The sequence below is a fragment of the Ixodes scapularis genome, unplaced genomic scaffold (assembly GCF_016920785.2).
Source record: "Ixodes scapularis isolate PalLabHiFi unplaced genomic scaffold, ASM1692078v2 PGA_scaffold1__304_contigs__length_218370807, whole genome shotgun sequence".
NCBI classification, from domain to species: Eukaryota; Metazoa; Arthropoda; class Arachnida; order Ixodida; family Ixodidae; genus Ixodes; species Ixodes scapularis.
This window is the reverse complement of record NW_024609846.1, coordinates 43,144,663-43,159,567: the sequence shown is the minus strand read 5'-3', so window position 1 is coordinate 43,159,567 and position 14,905 is coordinate 43,144,663. Positions and strand designations below refer to the sequence as shown.

Genomic DNA, 14,905 nt, shown 5'->3' with positions numbered 1-14,905 from the left:
AGCAGGTGACTCCATTCTGGACAACCACAGCTACTCCACCAGATGAATTAGATGTAGGGCGATCTTTTCTAAAAACTTGATGGCGGCGCAATATTGACTTATGATGATCATTGAGGTGTGTCTCTTGTAAAGAGAGAGCAATAGGACGTAAATTGTCCATAAAAAAATTAACATCGTCAATATTACGTAAAAGACCGCGGCAGTTCCACTGCATAAAATGAAATTTACTCATGACTCTAAAACAAAATAATAATTAAAAAAAATTAAATTAAAACGCTAAAAAGTTGTTGACCTTGTAATACTAGAAGGGAATACATAAAAACTTACAAATCTGCCACTCATGGCAACAATAGACCAACATCATTACTTTGGTGGGATGACAGGTTTTTTGTTTTTCTGTTTACTCTTAGGAGTCTGCCAGTCCATGTCGTCTTGGTCAGACGCATGAATAGAGACTTCCGTGCCCTCATCCATTGCCTCTACTTCTTCAGGCGAGGCCTTTGCTGCTGGTTTGGGCAGGCTCGGAGGATGGGGCGCCATGCCCCGTCCACGACCAGCCCCAGTCAAATGGGCGGTAGAGGTGCTGGGCGGGGAGTCGCCCAAGTGCACCCGTTCCTGCCCCTTAGGTGCTGCAGGAGCGGCACGAGAGCCATGCCGCTCCCTCGATGATGCTCTCTCCAGGGAGTGTGGGCGAGAGTGTCGACCCTTCTCCCTGGAAGGAGATCGCAGAGGAGGGACGGTTGCCGCAGCCGCCGGCCCATCCTGAGTTTGGGAAGCAGCCTGCGTACCCTCTACGTGAGAGGTCTGAGGCTGTCTCCCCGCAGGAGCGCGAGTGTTTGCGCTCTGGCTGGGAGGGCCAGCAGACCCACCAGCCGAGATTGCACGCCCTGGAAGCTGAATCTTCAGCTGGGGCGTGGGGGACTGCCGTGGCTTCCCATAGTCCAGAAAGGACGTCTGGGTTGCCACGGCAACCCTCACTGGTGCAGGTCCTCGCTGCACCACCTGTGCATAGCCGCCTTTGCGCAAGAACGCAAAGCGACGGCGCGCTTCCGGGTAGGAGAGGTTTTCTTTGACCTTCAAGGTAAGTACGTCTTTTTCTTCTTTCCATGTCTTGCAAGATCTAGAATACGCGGGGTGTGGGTCATTACAGTTTACACAATGGGCTTCATTAGAGCAAGTATCTGCAGCGTGGTCATTTTTCCCACACTTGGCACAAGTGGCCTTACCACGGCAGTTCTGAGAGCCGTGGCCAAACCGCTGGCAGTTGAAACATCTCCGAGGGTTTGGAATATAAGGCCGAACCCTGCAGTGCAGGTACCCAGCCTTCACCGCGTCAGGAAGTGTGGTGGATTGGAAAGTTAGAACTATGTGCTTGGTTTTACGTTCTTGGCCATCACGACGCAAAGAGATGCGCCTTGCAGCAATAACTCCTTGATCAGAAAGGCCCTCAACTATTTCGGTGTCACTGGTCTCAAGAAGGTCATCCTCGGAGATAACTCCTTGGATGGAGTTTAAGGTGCGGTGAGGTGTGACCGTTACTTCGTGATCAGCTACAGTTCTCAAGGCAAGGAGAGCAGCACTCTGCTCACTTGATTCGATTTCGACGAGTAGGTCACCCGATGGCATTTTCTTGGCTTTAAATTCCTTTCCGACAACACCTTCGAGTGTTTTTGCGACAAGGAATGGAGATAATTTAGACAGCTGTTTCTCACTTTCAGAGTGAAGAACCAAGAACTTCGGGAATCTGGTAGGTGTAGGTGGTGTCGTCTTTGTGGCTTGGACTTCGGTGCGGACCCTTTTCAGGGGCCGATCGAGGGAGGTTTTAGCGCGAAAACCCATAACATGGGGAGGAAGTTTCAGTGCCCGGGTGCACCGCCCACCACGAAGCCCAACAAGGGGGTAGGTAATGTGCCATAGCAAGATGGGCTTGGCTGACACAATTACTCTACCAGTGCTGCCCGGGCACTATACCCTAGTGTGGTTGCAGGGACAGGACCTGTTTCCACTCAAGGTTGGCCCTTGCCGCCTAAGAAGGTGAAAACGGAAGGAAGAGAGTGTAGAAGAAAAGAGAAAGAGGTGGAAGGAAAAGTGAAAGAAGGAAGAAGAGGGTAGAGGAGGCGACTGACTGAATCATCCTGGTCGGGCCAAGCCAGGACACCCGTCTACGAGAAGCAGGGGTCGAAGTGGTGTATTGCCTTGCCCGGGGGGCCCCGAAGGTTCCAAACATACCCCGGGCTCAGCTCAACCACCAGGGTCCCCTTTTCCCCGGACACGGGTTAAGCCACGCACAGCCAGACGTGGGTGGGCGAACCCACATGGCTCGGGGTTCGTAGTGACGCCACTCACCAAGCACCTACTAAAGTAGGTGCCCCCTGCGTGCGGGTATGGTGGCCCACGTAGCTGGGGTCCGTGGTGACGCAACTCACCAAGCACCTAGCACCTAAGGTGCAGGCGCCCCCTGCGGGGCTCGGGGTCGTGGAGACGCCACTCTCCAAACACCTGCTTTCACAGGTGCCCCCTGCGGGGGCCTTGTAACATGAATATCAAAGGTAATCCGTATGGCGTTTATTTGAGCTCTATATCACACAAAACAAGGAGATAGATTCAATGAGAGTCCCTTTTCGACGACAGCGTTCGTCACCGCTGTCTCGGAAAACAAGGAGATAGAGATGACAAGGGGAAAAGATTGACCTCTGAAACTTAGTTCAGGGATCAAACTATTCATCCGGGAAGGGTCCACAAGGGTCACGCGGGCATATTCCATTTAGCAGGGCAGACGATCTTGGCCAAGAACCGCCGGAGGAACGGCGCGCCGAGTCGGTGTTGCTGCTAGGCCTACTATATTCTGCCGAGCTCGCTTGGTCGGTAGAATCCTGGCCGTTGTAGCTCTTCTCGGGTGTTTGTGGATCCTGCGTTCTTGATCGTCGTGGCCTGTTTCAAGTACTCCTTCCTTTTTTTGTTGCTGGTTGAAGTCGGGACGCACGAGGAGAGCACGTAGAAAAATAAATGTCCGTTGGTCGTCGCTACCAAGTAACTGAGCGACGCTGTCGGCCATGTTGATTTGATCGTAAAGGCTGCGGAGCTGTCGTAGGATTCTGTCGTAACTTGCGCAAAAGTTGCGACAATTTCGTGTCGAGAATACGGGTTTGCTCTCAAATTTGTCGTACGCACTTTTTCGTCGTAAGTTCGCTTTGAGAATCCGACAACAGAGCTGGTTTTCTTAGTGGTGCCGTGGTTGCCGATTTGCCGTGGTGCAGCGTGCGTGCAGCCCTTGCACATCTCAAGCGGCCACGTTGTCACAGGTCGTAAATCGTCGACGCGCCACCAAGTGGCAACGCTCGTAACCACAACATCCACGCCGTAGCTTTCCCGGCTGGCACAAGTGACGTCACGAATGCGCCCAATATCCCAAGACGCATCGCGCTCTCCGATGGCTGATTTTTGAGCGCGCGCCCAATCGGGCCGCTCAGGGTGAAAAATATAGCCATCCGTTCAAAATACAAACGCCCGATTATGATTTACGGATATCATTGATCATATTAAAGCTATTTCTGACCATAATAGGTGTATTTCAAGTTTCGCTTCAGTATCCCTAGCTCGACATTGCTGGAGGACGCTCTGCAAAAATATAGATCCCAGAAAGCCATTATGTAAAATATGGAAGATTCTCACGAAATCTCAAATCTTCTTCGCAACTGCACCCATTTCGGTCTCTGGCGCTATCGAGAAATTGTTCAAAGAAAGAGGTGGCAAACCAGTACTGCATTTTGTTGACAACATACACAACCCTTTCGAGCCCATCTTCACCTCGCACCACAGTCGAACCAGTACTTTGTGAAGAAGCTATGAAGGACCTTTTCACAATGAGCGAACTCGATGCTGCACTCTATTCAGTAAGACCTCACACCCCTCCGGGACCTGACGGCCTACAGTACAGTTATTTGATACATATAGGGAAGGACGCGCGAAAGCTTCTTTTGAATATATCGAACTCGTCATGGATCAATGAAAATGTTCCTGACTCGTGGAAAGAGGCAAGGATTGTGCCACTTCTCAAACCGGCCAAATCGCCACTTCAATTAACTTCGTACCGTCCTGTCGCGCTCGCGAGGTGCATTGGAAAAATCATGGAAAAAATGATTCACCGCTGTCTAGATTGGTATCTTGAACAGCAAGGGATACATCCAGAAATCATGCAAGCCTTCCGTCGAGGAAGGGGCTCTATCGATGGAGTTGTAGCACGAAATAATTCCATTGACGACTGAGCTACAATAACTGTCTTTTATCCACGGCTAGTTTGGTTGTCTGAACCATAGTCTTGCTTGGAACGACGAGCTATGTTTTACCCGGGATACAGTGAACTAGAATATAGGGCAGTGGAGCGAGCGAGCCCCTCCGCCTGACGCGTGCCGTGTCGACAGCAGCGGCGGCGCTGCGATCGACAACACTTGAATGCAATGGTCCGAAACCGAAACAGACGCGGCGCGCGACAACCTTTGTCTTCTTTGCTGAAATGTGAACCACTGAAATTCAGGGAGCGTACGCTCGTAATTTATGCGGTCAGTGTTTCCTGTTCGCCTAGCTGCAAGAAAACATCGAATCTTCCCGTACTGCGACTTTCATATAATGCCTGGGGCACGAACTACGGTGCAATTTTCTTATTCACCTAATAACAGCGCTCTAATAAGCTGACTCCAGCGTTGTGGTATTGAACAAAAAGAAGATTTGCATTATTTTAAAATCGTACACAACTCGGCATCTGAGTTTCTATGCACCACAAATGAAAAACAAAGCTATACGGAATGCTTGGCAAACTTTATTGCTTGCCTTTGCATATTGTTGAAAGTAAGTTAGCAGAAACTAACACATAATGAAAGTAGTGAATTCCACAAGACTAACACATTTTGCTCATCCTGGCGTGCATAGCTGCCCTTCTCTTAGATAGAAGATTGGACCTGTTCAGACCTTTCACAAAAAAATGAAGTCTCGATGTTACATAAAAGCTGATAACGCAAGGCGTCAGGCTCTTTGCGTGATCTGCGCATCCAATCTTCAAGAGACCAGCACAGTTAATCATCTCCAAAATGTCCATCACACTCTCCCGGTGAACTTTCCGTACACTGAAGCAGCCTGTGAAGATATCCTCCAACACTGTTATGAAGCGAAAAAGTTCGACTGAAGGATACAGCAGGCCACCTTTGTCATTATAGCGCACAGTCTCTGCAGCATGCAAAAGGCGTCTCTCCTCTTCCGGCAGCAGGAGGGTGCCAACACAAGCAGAGCATCTGCTCGGAAGAACGCATTTTCTTGCAACGTACCCAGTCAGGTAGTATATGAGCCTAGAGTCGCTCCTCTGCACATGGTATTTATGTTCTATACTCTCATCCGAGGTATGTGAACTTGACAACGTTGCCTTCTCATCTGTGTGGGATTTCACTGTGTTGATCAGCATTTGCTTGGCAGTTTCTTGTCCCTTGTCTCCAGCGTCAAGGAGAGAGCTGATCACATCCTCATCTGCATTGCTGCCTGCGACGCTGCGTGCTAAGTTGTAGAATGACAAACAGTGAACTGTGAGCAAAAATTGTTGTGGCGTGGGGTGCGTGTTGCAACCTGAAGAGAGTCTAACTATTCCAAAAAAGTTCTCGATCTTGTCTTGGCTCAGCCGCGAGGTGAGCACGTACGTGTATCCTACCTTCTCACGCAAATAGCGGAGCAGCTCAAGAGTACTGGTGAGAGTGATCCTTAGTCCCTCTGCAGTCGACTTGCTTAGGAAGTGCAACTGATCAGCCCGATACTCCCATGTGTTCAGAAAATTGAGCATTTCTTTGATCTGCTCTACACCTGCAGAGCCGGGTCTCAGGGCTTCTGTCGGGTGTCTGGCAGTCATGACACTAATCAGAGATTTCATTCTCATGAAGAACCGTTGTGTTCCTTCGGTGTCACCGCAGTTCCTCTGCAGCCGCGTGCTATAAAAGAAGAATGCTCGCAAAGGGCCCTGTCCGAACAGCTGAAAGGCGTAACTCACTCTCATTTTTTCAAAATTGTTGGGTGCGACATGGACACTTGTTATCCCTGGCATCACTTTCAAAGTGGCTGCACTGCCTTCCAGCTTGAGGGCTTCTCTCACAAACTGCATGGACACGTGTCCTTCAGGCGTTTTGAAAGTCGGGGTGAGGAGTCTGTTCCGGACGTTCTTTACAAGGTGGGGAAAATCAGAAAAAAAATGAAGGAACCGGCTGCTGTCGACTGGATGTTGTATTTTGCAAATCACTTCTTTCAAAGATGCCCGCACGTTGAACATTCGCCACATTTTTCTGTTCCATGAAGCCGCATCGCATGTCACATAGTCCACGAAGAGACCAGCCTTTTCTGCCAGAACTGTGGCCTCCAGCACAATTTTGGCTAGAAGGTCACCCTTTACGTTCTCATTGCTTCCAAAAGCCCCAAGAACTTGCGTCCAAGCGCCTACCAGAGGGACAAACATTACAACAAGGCCATGATTGCATGGCAACGTTTTTTGTTCATCAGGTGTGTAGGGTCCTAGGTTAACAAAGCCTTCGATTTCGGCTCCTGTAGTGACCGACAGGTGTTCGGAGAGCTTCATTTCATCAATAATTAATCCCCCGTGCCGATGAAACTCGTCAAGTTTGGCAGTCTTTTGCTTCAGTACTCTCAGCATTTTTTCATTAAAGCCATAACTACCTTTGTACTGAGCTGTGTACTTCCTAATTGTTGTCTCACTTGGAAGGGTCAGAATGCCCTGCCTACGCATGTACCGATAGAGCTTTGGGCTTCTCATTTTAAGCAGGACGCACTCCAGAATCCATTGCTTGTCATACCTCATGCCGTGTGTGTCTTTTCTCTTCGATGCTTCGAAGCATTGTCTGACAGCCAGTTGCTGTTTCGGTGGCAGAGACTTTATCTTTTCGGTAAGCACATCATCAGGAGTCGCGGCACATTCATTTTTCATTCTGTTGACATCTCCTGCAAGCTTGTCTAGCCTCAGTAAAAGGCGCTTGTTTTTGCGGGTGCATGCTCGTAGCTTTTGCATAGCGTACCCTCTGGTGCTTCTGGGCATTGTTTTACGTCTTTTGAGACGTGACTGCCGAGTAAAGAGGGCCTTCCTTAAATATCTGCAAGCGGTGCAAGGTGTGCCGTTTTTTGTAGCCCTTCCTTGGCAGTTAACGCTGAAAATAGTTCCAGACTTGCGTTCTGTTTGGTCTCGCAAGCTCGTTGTGAGGTTGCTCACCAGGAAAGCTTCGTTTAGTGCTTCGGCGCTGTTGCAGGGATGCATTTCACACACGCGCTGCAATACGTTTGCTGCGTCCTGCATGTTTGACATTGCCGAGCCGGCCACCAGCTTACCAAGCACAAACGCCTTTGAATAGAAAACACCGGCACTGTCTGCGGTGAAGAACACTGCCTTTTCTACCTTCACTTCACCGGTGAGCGAGTTGAGAGAGCACGATGTGAAACACACTCCCTCGGTGTCGTCAAGCTGGTGAAGAACCCATTGCCTGTTCGGCGGTATGATTCCCTTCAACGTGGCGAGAGGTGTGACCACAGGGGGTCTGCTAGTACCATCTGGATGGTCGACAAATTCGGGTCCGTCTGCAGTCGATGGGCGTGACTTTTTTGCTGGCGTGACACCTTCGTCGCTTGTCACTTCCCTCTGATCTGTCTTGGGAGCCGCATGCATGCTTGTGCAAGGTGGGAGGCTCCGTGAATCCATGGGGACAGCGTCAGGAGCGAGTGTAGGTTTCCCTCGTGGGATGCGAACTTCCTCACCGTTGATCTGGTGCACATAGTCTCTAATAATGAAATGTGGTTGGAAATGAAGTTCGCAAATTACGCAGTCTGCGGTGAGCGGCTTGCCAGCTCTGTGCAAGCTCTAATCCCACAGCCTTCTTCGTTCAGGATCGGCGGGCGCCTTGAACATCGAGAGCTTTCTTGCGTCGTGGCTTCGGGCGTACCCTGTGTTGCATCCTGGAGCGTAGCAGTGGTTCAGACGTCTTTTAAGGCTCATTGACCCGTAGTGTCAACACGCAGATCAACTGGAGGATAGGCCACTGTTCCGAGCAAAGTAGCAATAGAACGCGCTGTGAGAAGAAAGAAGACGAAACGCGCTGTCCGAACGTGCCCCAGTCTGCCCCATTCAATAGTCGGCGATCATAGCGCCGCCGCATCTTTCGCCACCGGCGGTGACAGCCAACACAAGGCGCTCCGCTCTCCGCTCGCTCCAAGTTCACTGTACCCGGGAGCTGGTTGCGCGTGCTTCTTTCCGATCTTCATTTTCTTCGCGCCAAGGTGCGCGGGTGCCGGTTGGCGTTGGGTGATGAGTGCTGTCGTCTGTTGGACTCTTTGTCCGCCACAGGAGCTCCCCCCTAGTCACGGGACGGTTTAGCCGTCGCGTGGAACGATGCTGCGGAGTCGGGTTAGTGTCAATGTGGACCCTGTTTGCAGGTGATTTTCGAGCCGGTGCTGTAGCTGCACTGGTTTTTGGACGTGTTATACTTGAGTTGTCTGTCCCAGTTCTTGTGACAGTATGCGAACGTGTCAAGTTATCTGATTTTGGTTCAGACGTATTGGCCATGTGAGCAGGTTTCAGTCGATCCAGGGATACGGTATCTTCTTGTCCATTGATGTCAAGTTGGTAACATTTGGGTGCTCGCGCAGTAACCTTGAAGGGTCCTGTGAATGTAGGTTGTAGTTGTCGTCGCTTTGCGTCGTTGCGCACAGATACGTGGGTTGCAGTTTCCAGATAGGGGCTCACGAACACTTGCGATTGGTGTGGCTTGCGAAAGGGTACCGGTTGAAGAGACCGTATCACGGTTTTAAGCCGTGCAACGTAGTCAAGGGGATCAGGTAACTTGGTGTCTGGTGATGCCACAAAAAATCGCCTGGTAGTCGGAGTGAAGATCCGTAAACCAGCTCTGCGACGCTGCAGTTGGTGTCCTCCTTTAGTGTTGTGCGGAGTCCTAGAAGGATCATAGGAAGGGTTTCTGTCCACGGCGTATTATCTGAAACTTTTAGTGCCCGTTTTCAGTTGCCGGTGGAATCTTTCGACGAGGCCATTGGCAGCAGGATGGTATGCTGTCGTCGAGGGGAACGCGACAGGACAGCACAGGACAAAACAGCACGCGACAAAACAGCACGGTCAAAACAGCACGCGTCAAAACAGCACGGCGTCAAAACAGCACGGCGACAAAACAGCACGCGTCAAAATAGCACGCGACAAAACAGCACGGCGTCAAAACGGCACAGCGACGGAAGAGCACGTGCCAAAACAGCACGGCGTCAAAAGAGCAGAACGACAAAACAGCTCGCATGTAAAAAGGCTGTAGTAGGTAGCATTTTATGAAAACAAAACAGAACGTAAAGAAAAAGGGCTGGACATTGCATGGCATTATTTAACAGCTAGTGGAGAAACAATAAAAATAAAAGTACGCTGGCGGCGACGGGATCGCACTCAAGTCAGTGTCCCGAGTGCTGCTGCTGTGTGATTGCTAAAAACAAATAAATTTAGCAATAGTTTCTACTACTTAACTACGCTAATCTCTGAAGAGGTTGGGTAGTTAGAGGGGATACCTTCGCGTCGATGTTGATGGCGTTGTCTGGTCTTTTTTGAAGTATTAGGGAAAGAGGAAAAGTTAGTGGGAAAAAGATATCCATAAGTTCAAGTTATGAACTGGTTTGTGGCGGTCCGGTGAGGTTCCGTAGTACTCCTCGTTTCGTAATTACCACCTCAGCGTAGAACGTCCCCCCCCCCCCCCCCCCCCCCCCAGAAAAAAAAAAAGCGGGAGATGCGCCGGTTACAGATGCATTGATAGAACCGGTAAGATAAGGTGACTCTAATGTGGAGCGTATTCAAGGTGCACCATGGGCACCGATTCTGCGGGGTTCATTCGCCGTGAATAAAATCTCCTGGAAACACGCGGCTGGAGCTTGCAGGCGAGAAGTTGTACGTTTTGAGTTAAATTCACAGATTATTGCCGACGAAGGACTTGATCGAGTGGAAACCGGTGAAGCAGTAACATGCCGCAGCCTCAATGCTGTGGCCTTACACTGCAGCACGGGCTGAACACACCGTCGCCGCACACGCTTTCTGTTTTTCCTTTTAACAACTAACGACAGCACATTGCCTTGCGATAGAATTATTTATTGTAGACGATATCACCAACAAACTTGCGCGTCAAAATGAGCAAAACTGCTTGAAAAAATTGCGGTGGCTTAGCTCGGCTGTGTCAGGATATACGTAGTGTGAGCTGATGCATACAAATTGAGAGGCGCTATCAAGTAACTCCGGTGCAGCGTCAGACTTGGCTACTGCGCAACAGAGGCGCACAGCTGGGCACGCGGTGGCGCCAGCGCGTCTGCAGCGAATATGACGTCACTCCTCTGGAATGCGCAGAGCGGCGAGGCGGGCGCGGTGGCGTCTCCGGCGCGCCAACTGTGCGCCGTGCGACGTCACTGCTCCTCGTGCATGCGCAGCACGGAGCACGGCTCATTATGCGAGCCACGCGAAACTGCTCAACCTCGGCCACTGTAGCTCACGCTACAAACTAGCCAGACTAAGCAGCAGCCGGGGGGGGGGGGAAGGGGGGGGGGGAGGGGGGGAGGGGGGGGTCTTCGGGTATTGCTTAGGGAACCCTCATGCGCGCATCGAGTATGCTCCCCGCTCCGAACTTGCTTCCAAAAGAACAGATTCGAGAAATTGGCCGTCGACGAGGTTGGCTTTTTGGCCTAGTACATAAATTCCTTTACAGTGCCCTATTTGAGACGTGCATTTTTTAACTTCAAACGCTATGTTTAGGGTTCAGCGTTTTCGGGTTAAACCGAATATAACCGGTAAAAGTACGACGAATTCATTTTTCCAAATTCGGTCTTAACTGAAAAAGTTCAGTATTTTCGAGGGCGTTTGGAGTGGTGTGTGTGTGGGGGGGGCGGGGGGGGGGGGGGGGATGTGACTCATAACTAGGGTTTCGTGTTACCCGCCGGTAAAAGTTTCGTCTATTCGGATTTATCTGATAAACTCTGAATTTCCATGTGCCAATCTCCTCCCCCCCCTTACACACACACACACACACATATATTTTACAATTAATGGTTTAATAAGCGCGTAGAGTAAATGGTCTTAGGAAAACGCCACCACAGGTATCTTTCAAATTCCGGTCAGGACAACAGGTAATTGTACTGTCGGGTCAAGACAAAAGTCACTGTTTATGTTTCCGTTTTGGGTCATACTATTTGTGCCTGAGAAGAAGGAGAGGTTCTGTTTTTGTAACTGTGAAAGCTATGGACCATGGACATTTCATAAAGTGGGGAAGAGGACAGTTGAAACTTCTCTATTTCATCCTTTTCCACTTTGCCTCTTGCGGCCGCGCGGTAGGTTGATGGAATAGCATGGAATAAATACAGGCCTCCCAGCAACTACCTCCAGTAGGATATTGATTTTAAGGTATCGACATTTATCGAAAAAACACTTCTGTGCCTCTTTTGTTCTAGGACAAATTAGTATTGCCAGTAGTAATGACGCCAACGCCAAATCCAACTAAGAAAATATTAATTCATACAATCGCGTTTTTTTTTTTTTTTCTTTTTTGTCCAGCATACGTTTACATTTGGATAATATTTGTTTATTTTTAATAAGAAACACTGAGAAATTGAGCTCCGAATTTCGTAGAATTCGGAAACAAACAAAAACAAACTCCGATAAACTCCGAATTTTCGGCAAAAAAGAAACTCAGAAAAACACCCTCCGAACTTGACAAAAACTAAACTCAGAAAACACGGAACCCTACTCAATCCTGACCTCATGACCACTTTCTTTCGAAGTTTTCAGCTTGTCTGCGAGATCGGTTAAACTTTCAACAAAAGCTCCGGGGGCGCAGGGGTGTTCAGGACGAAATCTGGGTTTTTCACCTGATAGGAAGTTGTACCGAATTTTTTGTTAAAAAAAGAGAGTTTAATCGTGAAATTAAACAACGGAAATCAAGAGCGTCCGTAAATGCTTCGCATTTTTTAACGCCCCTAGCTTCCGTCTACTAGAGGAGGGCATAAATACCAGTGTTTTATTGTCATTTCTGCCGTCGGCGCGAATTTATCACCCCTCGCAGTCGTGAAAATGGGGGAAAGCGCACAGAGTACAATGCTTGCTAATTTCTCTATTTTGATATTTGCCTTTCCGATCGAAGTGGCACTGAAGCTCATGCTCGTCCTGTGTACAGATACGAGCACACGACGATAATGTCAGATCAGGATAAGGTCCCAATGCGTCTTACAGAACAGGTCGCGTCGGCTGCCAAAGACGGCAACAAATAAGAAGACCAGTACCAGGTGCTCAATATACATTTTACACAAACGCTTTTAATTATTGCATTTTCGTTAGTATACTGGTTTTCGACAATAAACCTAATATACCTGAGAAGCTTATGAGTCCACAAATATTTACCGCAATTAACCGAAAACTTTTGTTTGGAACAAAAACCTAAAAAAGTGCGCGGAATTTCAAATAATACAAACCGAAAACGCCGAACTCTAGCTATATTGTCAATGTCATGTTTTGACGCTGCGCTATTTTGTCGCTGTGCTGTTTTGACGCCGTGCTGTTTTGGCACGTGCTCTTCTGTCGCTGTGCCGTTTTGACGCTGTGCTGTTTTGTCGCGTGCTATTTTGACGCGTGCTGTTTTGTCGCCGTGCTGTTTTGACGCTGTGCTGTTTTGACGCGTGCTGTTTTGACGCGTGCTGTTTTGACGCGTGCTGTTTTGACGCGTGCTGTTTTGACGCGTGCTGTTTTGACCGGGCTGTTTTGTCGCGTGCTGTTATGTCGTGTGCTGTTCTGTCATGGTGCCGTCGTCGAGATATGGTTAACGCCGAGCAGTTGTGAAAGTTTCGCGAATAATCGGCACTGGAACTGTCGGCCTCTGTCCGTTGTGATTTTTGTCGGCACACCAAAGCGACTTATCCAGGTGGACAAGAACGGTTTCGCGACCGTCTCCGCAGTTACGTCTTCGATGGGGCAGACTTCAGGCCAACGTGTAAATCGATCAATGCAGGTTAATAAGTATCGATGTCCTCCTGACGGAGGAAGAGGACCGACGATGGTCGATGTGGACGTGTCCAAATCTTTCCTCTGGAGGATTAAAAGATGAGATCGGAGTCCTTATGTGCCGATGAATCTTGGCTCATTGACACTTCAGGCATGTACGGGCCCAGTTTGTAGCACGTAATAATTCCATTGACGACTGAGCTACAATAACTGTCTTTTATCCACGGCTAGTTTGGTTGTCTGAACCATAGTCTTGCTTGGAACGACGACCCAGGCAGCACAGGGTGTTGGGCCAATATTGGAAGAGCAGTGGCAAAAAAAGCTCCAATGATGGTCCACTTAAGGCCACGGTCCCACTGAATGTGGCAGTTTAGGTACTTTTTGGCAGGTCATTACTCATCTCCTTTTAAATACTGTTTTGTGGAATTGATGTCTTTCAAAAGGCAATGCAATCCTCTTTCATTTGATCTTATGTGTGTGTTGGTTTTTACTGTTCATGCGGGTCTGTAGCGTTGCGAATACGATGGCGCGGGCCCTCACTTGCTCCGCTAGTTCATGTTTTATGAACGATCCATTAAAGATAGCACGGTTCCAATATAGCAGTTTTGTTAAGCCCGCCCATCCGCGGGCGGGCGCGGGGCGCGCCGCAGCGGATGCGCGTCGCAGCGGATGCGCGTCGCAGCGGATGCGCGTCGCAGCGGATGCGCGTCGCAGCGGATGCGCGTCGCAGCGGATGCGCGTCGCAGCGGATGCGCGTCGCAGCGGATGCGCGTCGCAGCGAATGCGCGTCGCAGCGGATGCGCGTCGCAGCGGATGCGCGTCGCAGCGGATCCGCGTCGCAGCGGATGCGCGGGGGCTGTTGGGATCGCGCCGCGATCCCAACAGCCCCCGCGCATCCGCTGCGACGGCCTTTTTATCAGCGGCGGAGCGCCGCTCGCGTGGCCAGTTGCCCTTGGCCCCCTCGTGGTCAAGATGACCACTTATGATTGTCGGAGGGGCAGCCTGGGCCAAGCGCTTGGAATCGCCAGGTTGCCCACACATCTCCCCCCTTCCAAAAACGAAAACAGAGGACGTCTTTGATGGTCTTCGGGGGGGCCTTCCTTCTGGGTCAGCAAGGGTCTTCTCAGATGAGCGAGCACGGGTTCGACGTCAGTACTTCCGGACAGTACCGATGCAGCCGTGGGGGGTGGTCTGATGATGGGAGCTGCGTCGCCGCTGTCTGGCACGAGGAACTAGAAATTAAAAACAACATGAGGCCATGGCGCGGTAGGAAAAAGTAGCCGCGCACACGAAAGATGCCTGCCCCACTGTGCACGCGGGAGCGCGGACCCTTTCTCTTCTCCCCCCCCCAAAACACCGAAGAGGGCATGAACATAATGCACTTAGAGCTCGTGCTACTCCCGGTCGTCTTCACCGCCGTCTCAAGTTGTACCGCGGTAGAGACGGTGTGGAATCTTCCGAGAGGTGGTCCGGATAGTCGTCATCTGGAACCTGCGACACATCTACCTCCTCGGGTTCATAGAAAGCTTTAAGGTCGGCGACATGAATAGACCCGCACACTTCACCAAATTCACAATGCACCAGCTCATAAGACAGGTTGGAGAGCTTGCTACTAACACGGTAGGGGCCATCCCACCTCTTTGCTAAAGAGGCCCTGAAGCCTCTAGCAGCATCACTCAGCGGATGAGTTTGCCTCAATACCAGATCTCCTACCTTGAACTGCAGATTTCGCCTCCCCTTGTTGTACTGGTTTGCCTGCTGCAGTCTCGAGACGTCGAGTCTCTCTGGAGCTTCACGCAGGTTCTCCGTGAAACGCTTCCGGAGATCTTCTGCGAACTGCGTGGTTGTGCGCTGCAT

At 50.2% G+C, this 14,905-nt stretch overlaps 1 protein-coding gene across 1 annotated transcript in view; it reads right to left on the bottom strand.

The window, feature by feature from the left end:
* Nucleotides 1–8,441: 8,441 nt before the first annotated feature.
* Nucleotides 8,442–14,905, bottom strand: part of LOC115311532 — a gene marked incomplete at its 5' end in the record, with an annotated part of 36,362 nt that continues 29,898 nt past the window's right edge. Inside the window, one exon of the mRNA XM_040223798.1 lies at nucleotides 8,442–8,534. Coding sequence (XP_040079732.1) covers nucleotides 8,442–8,534 — 93 coding nt within the window. The remainder of the gene's footprint in view (nucleotides 8,535–14,905) is intronic.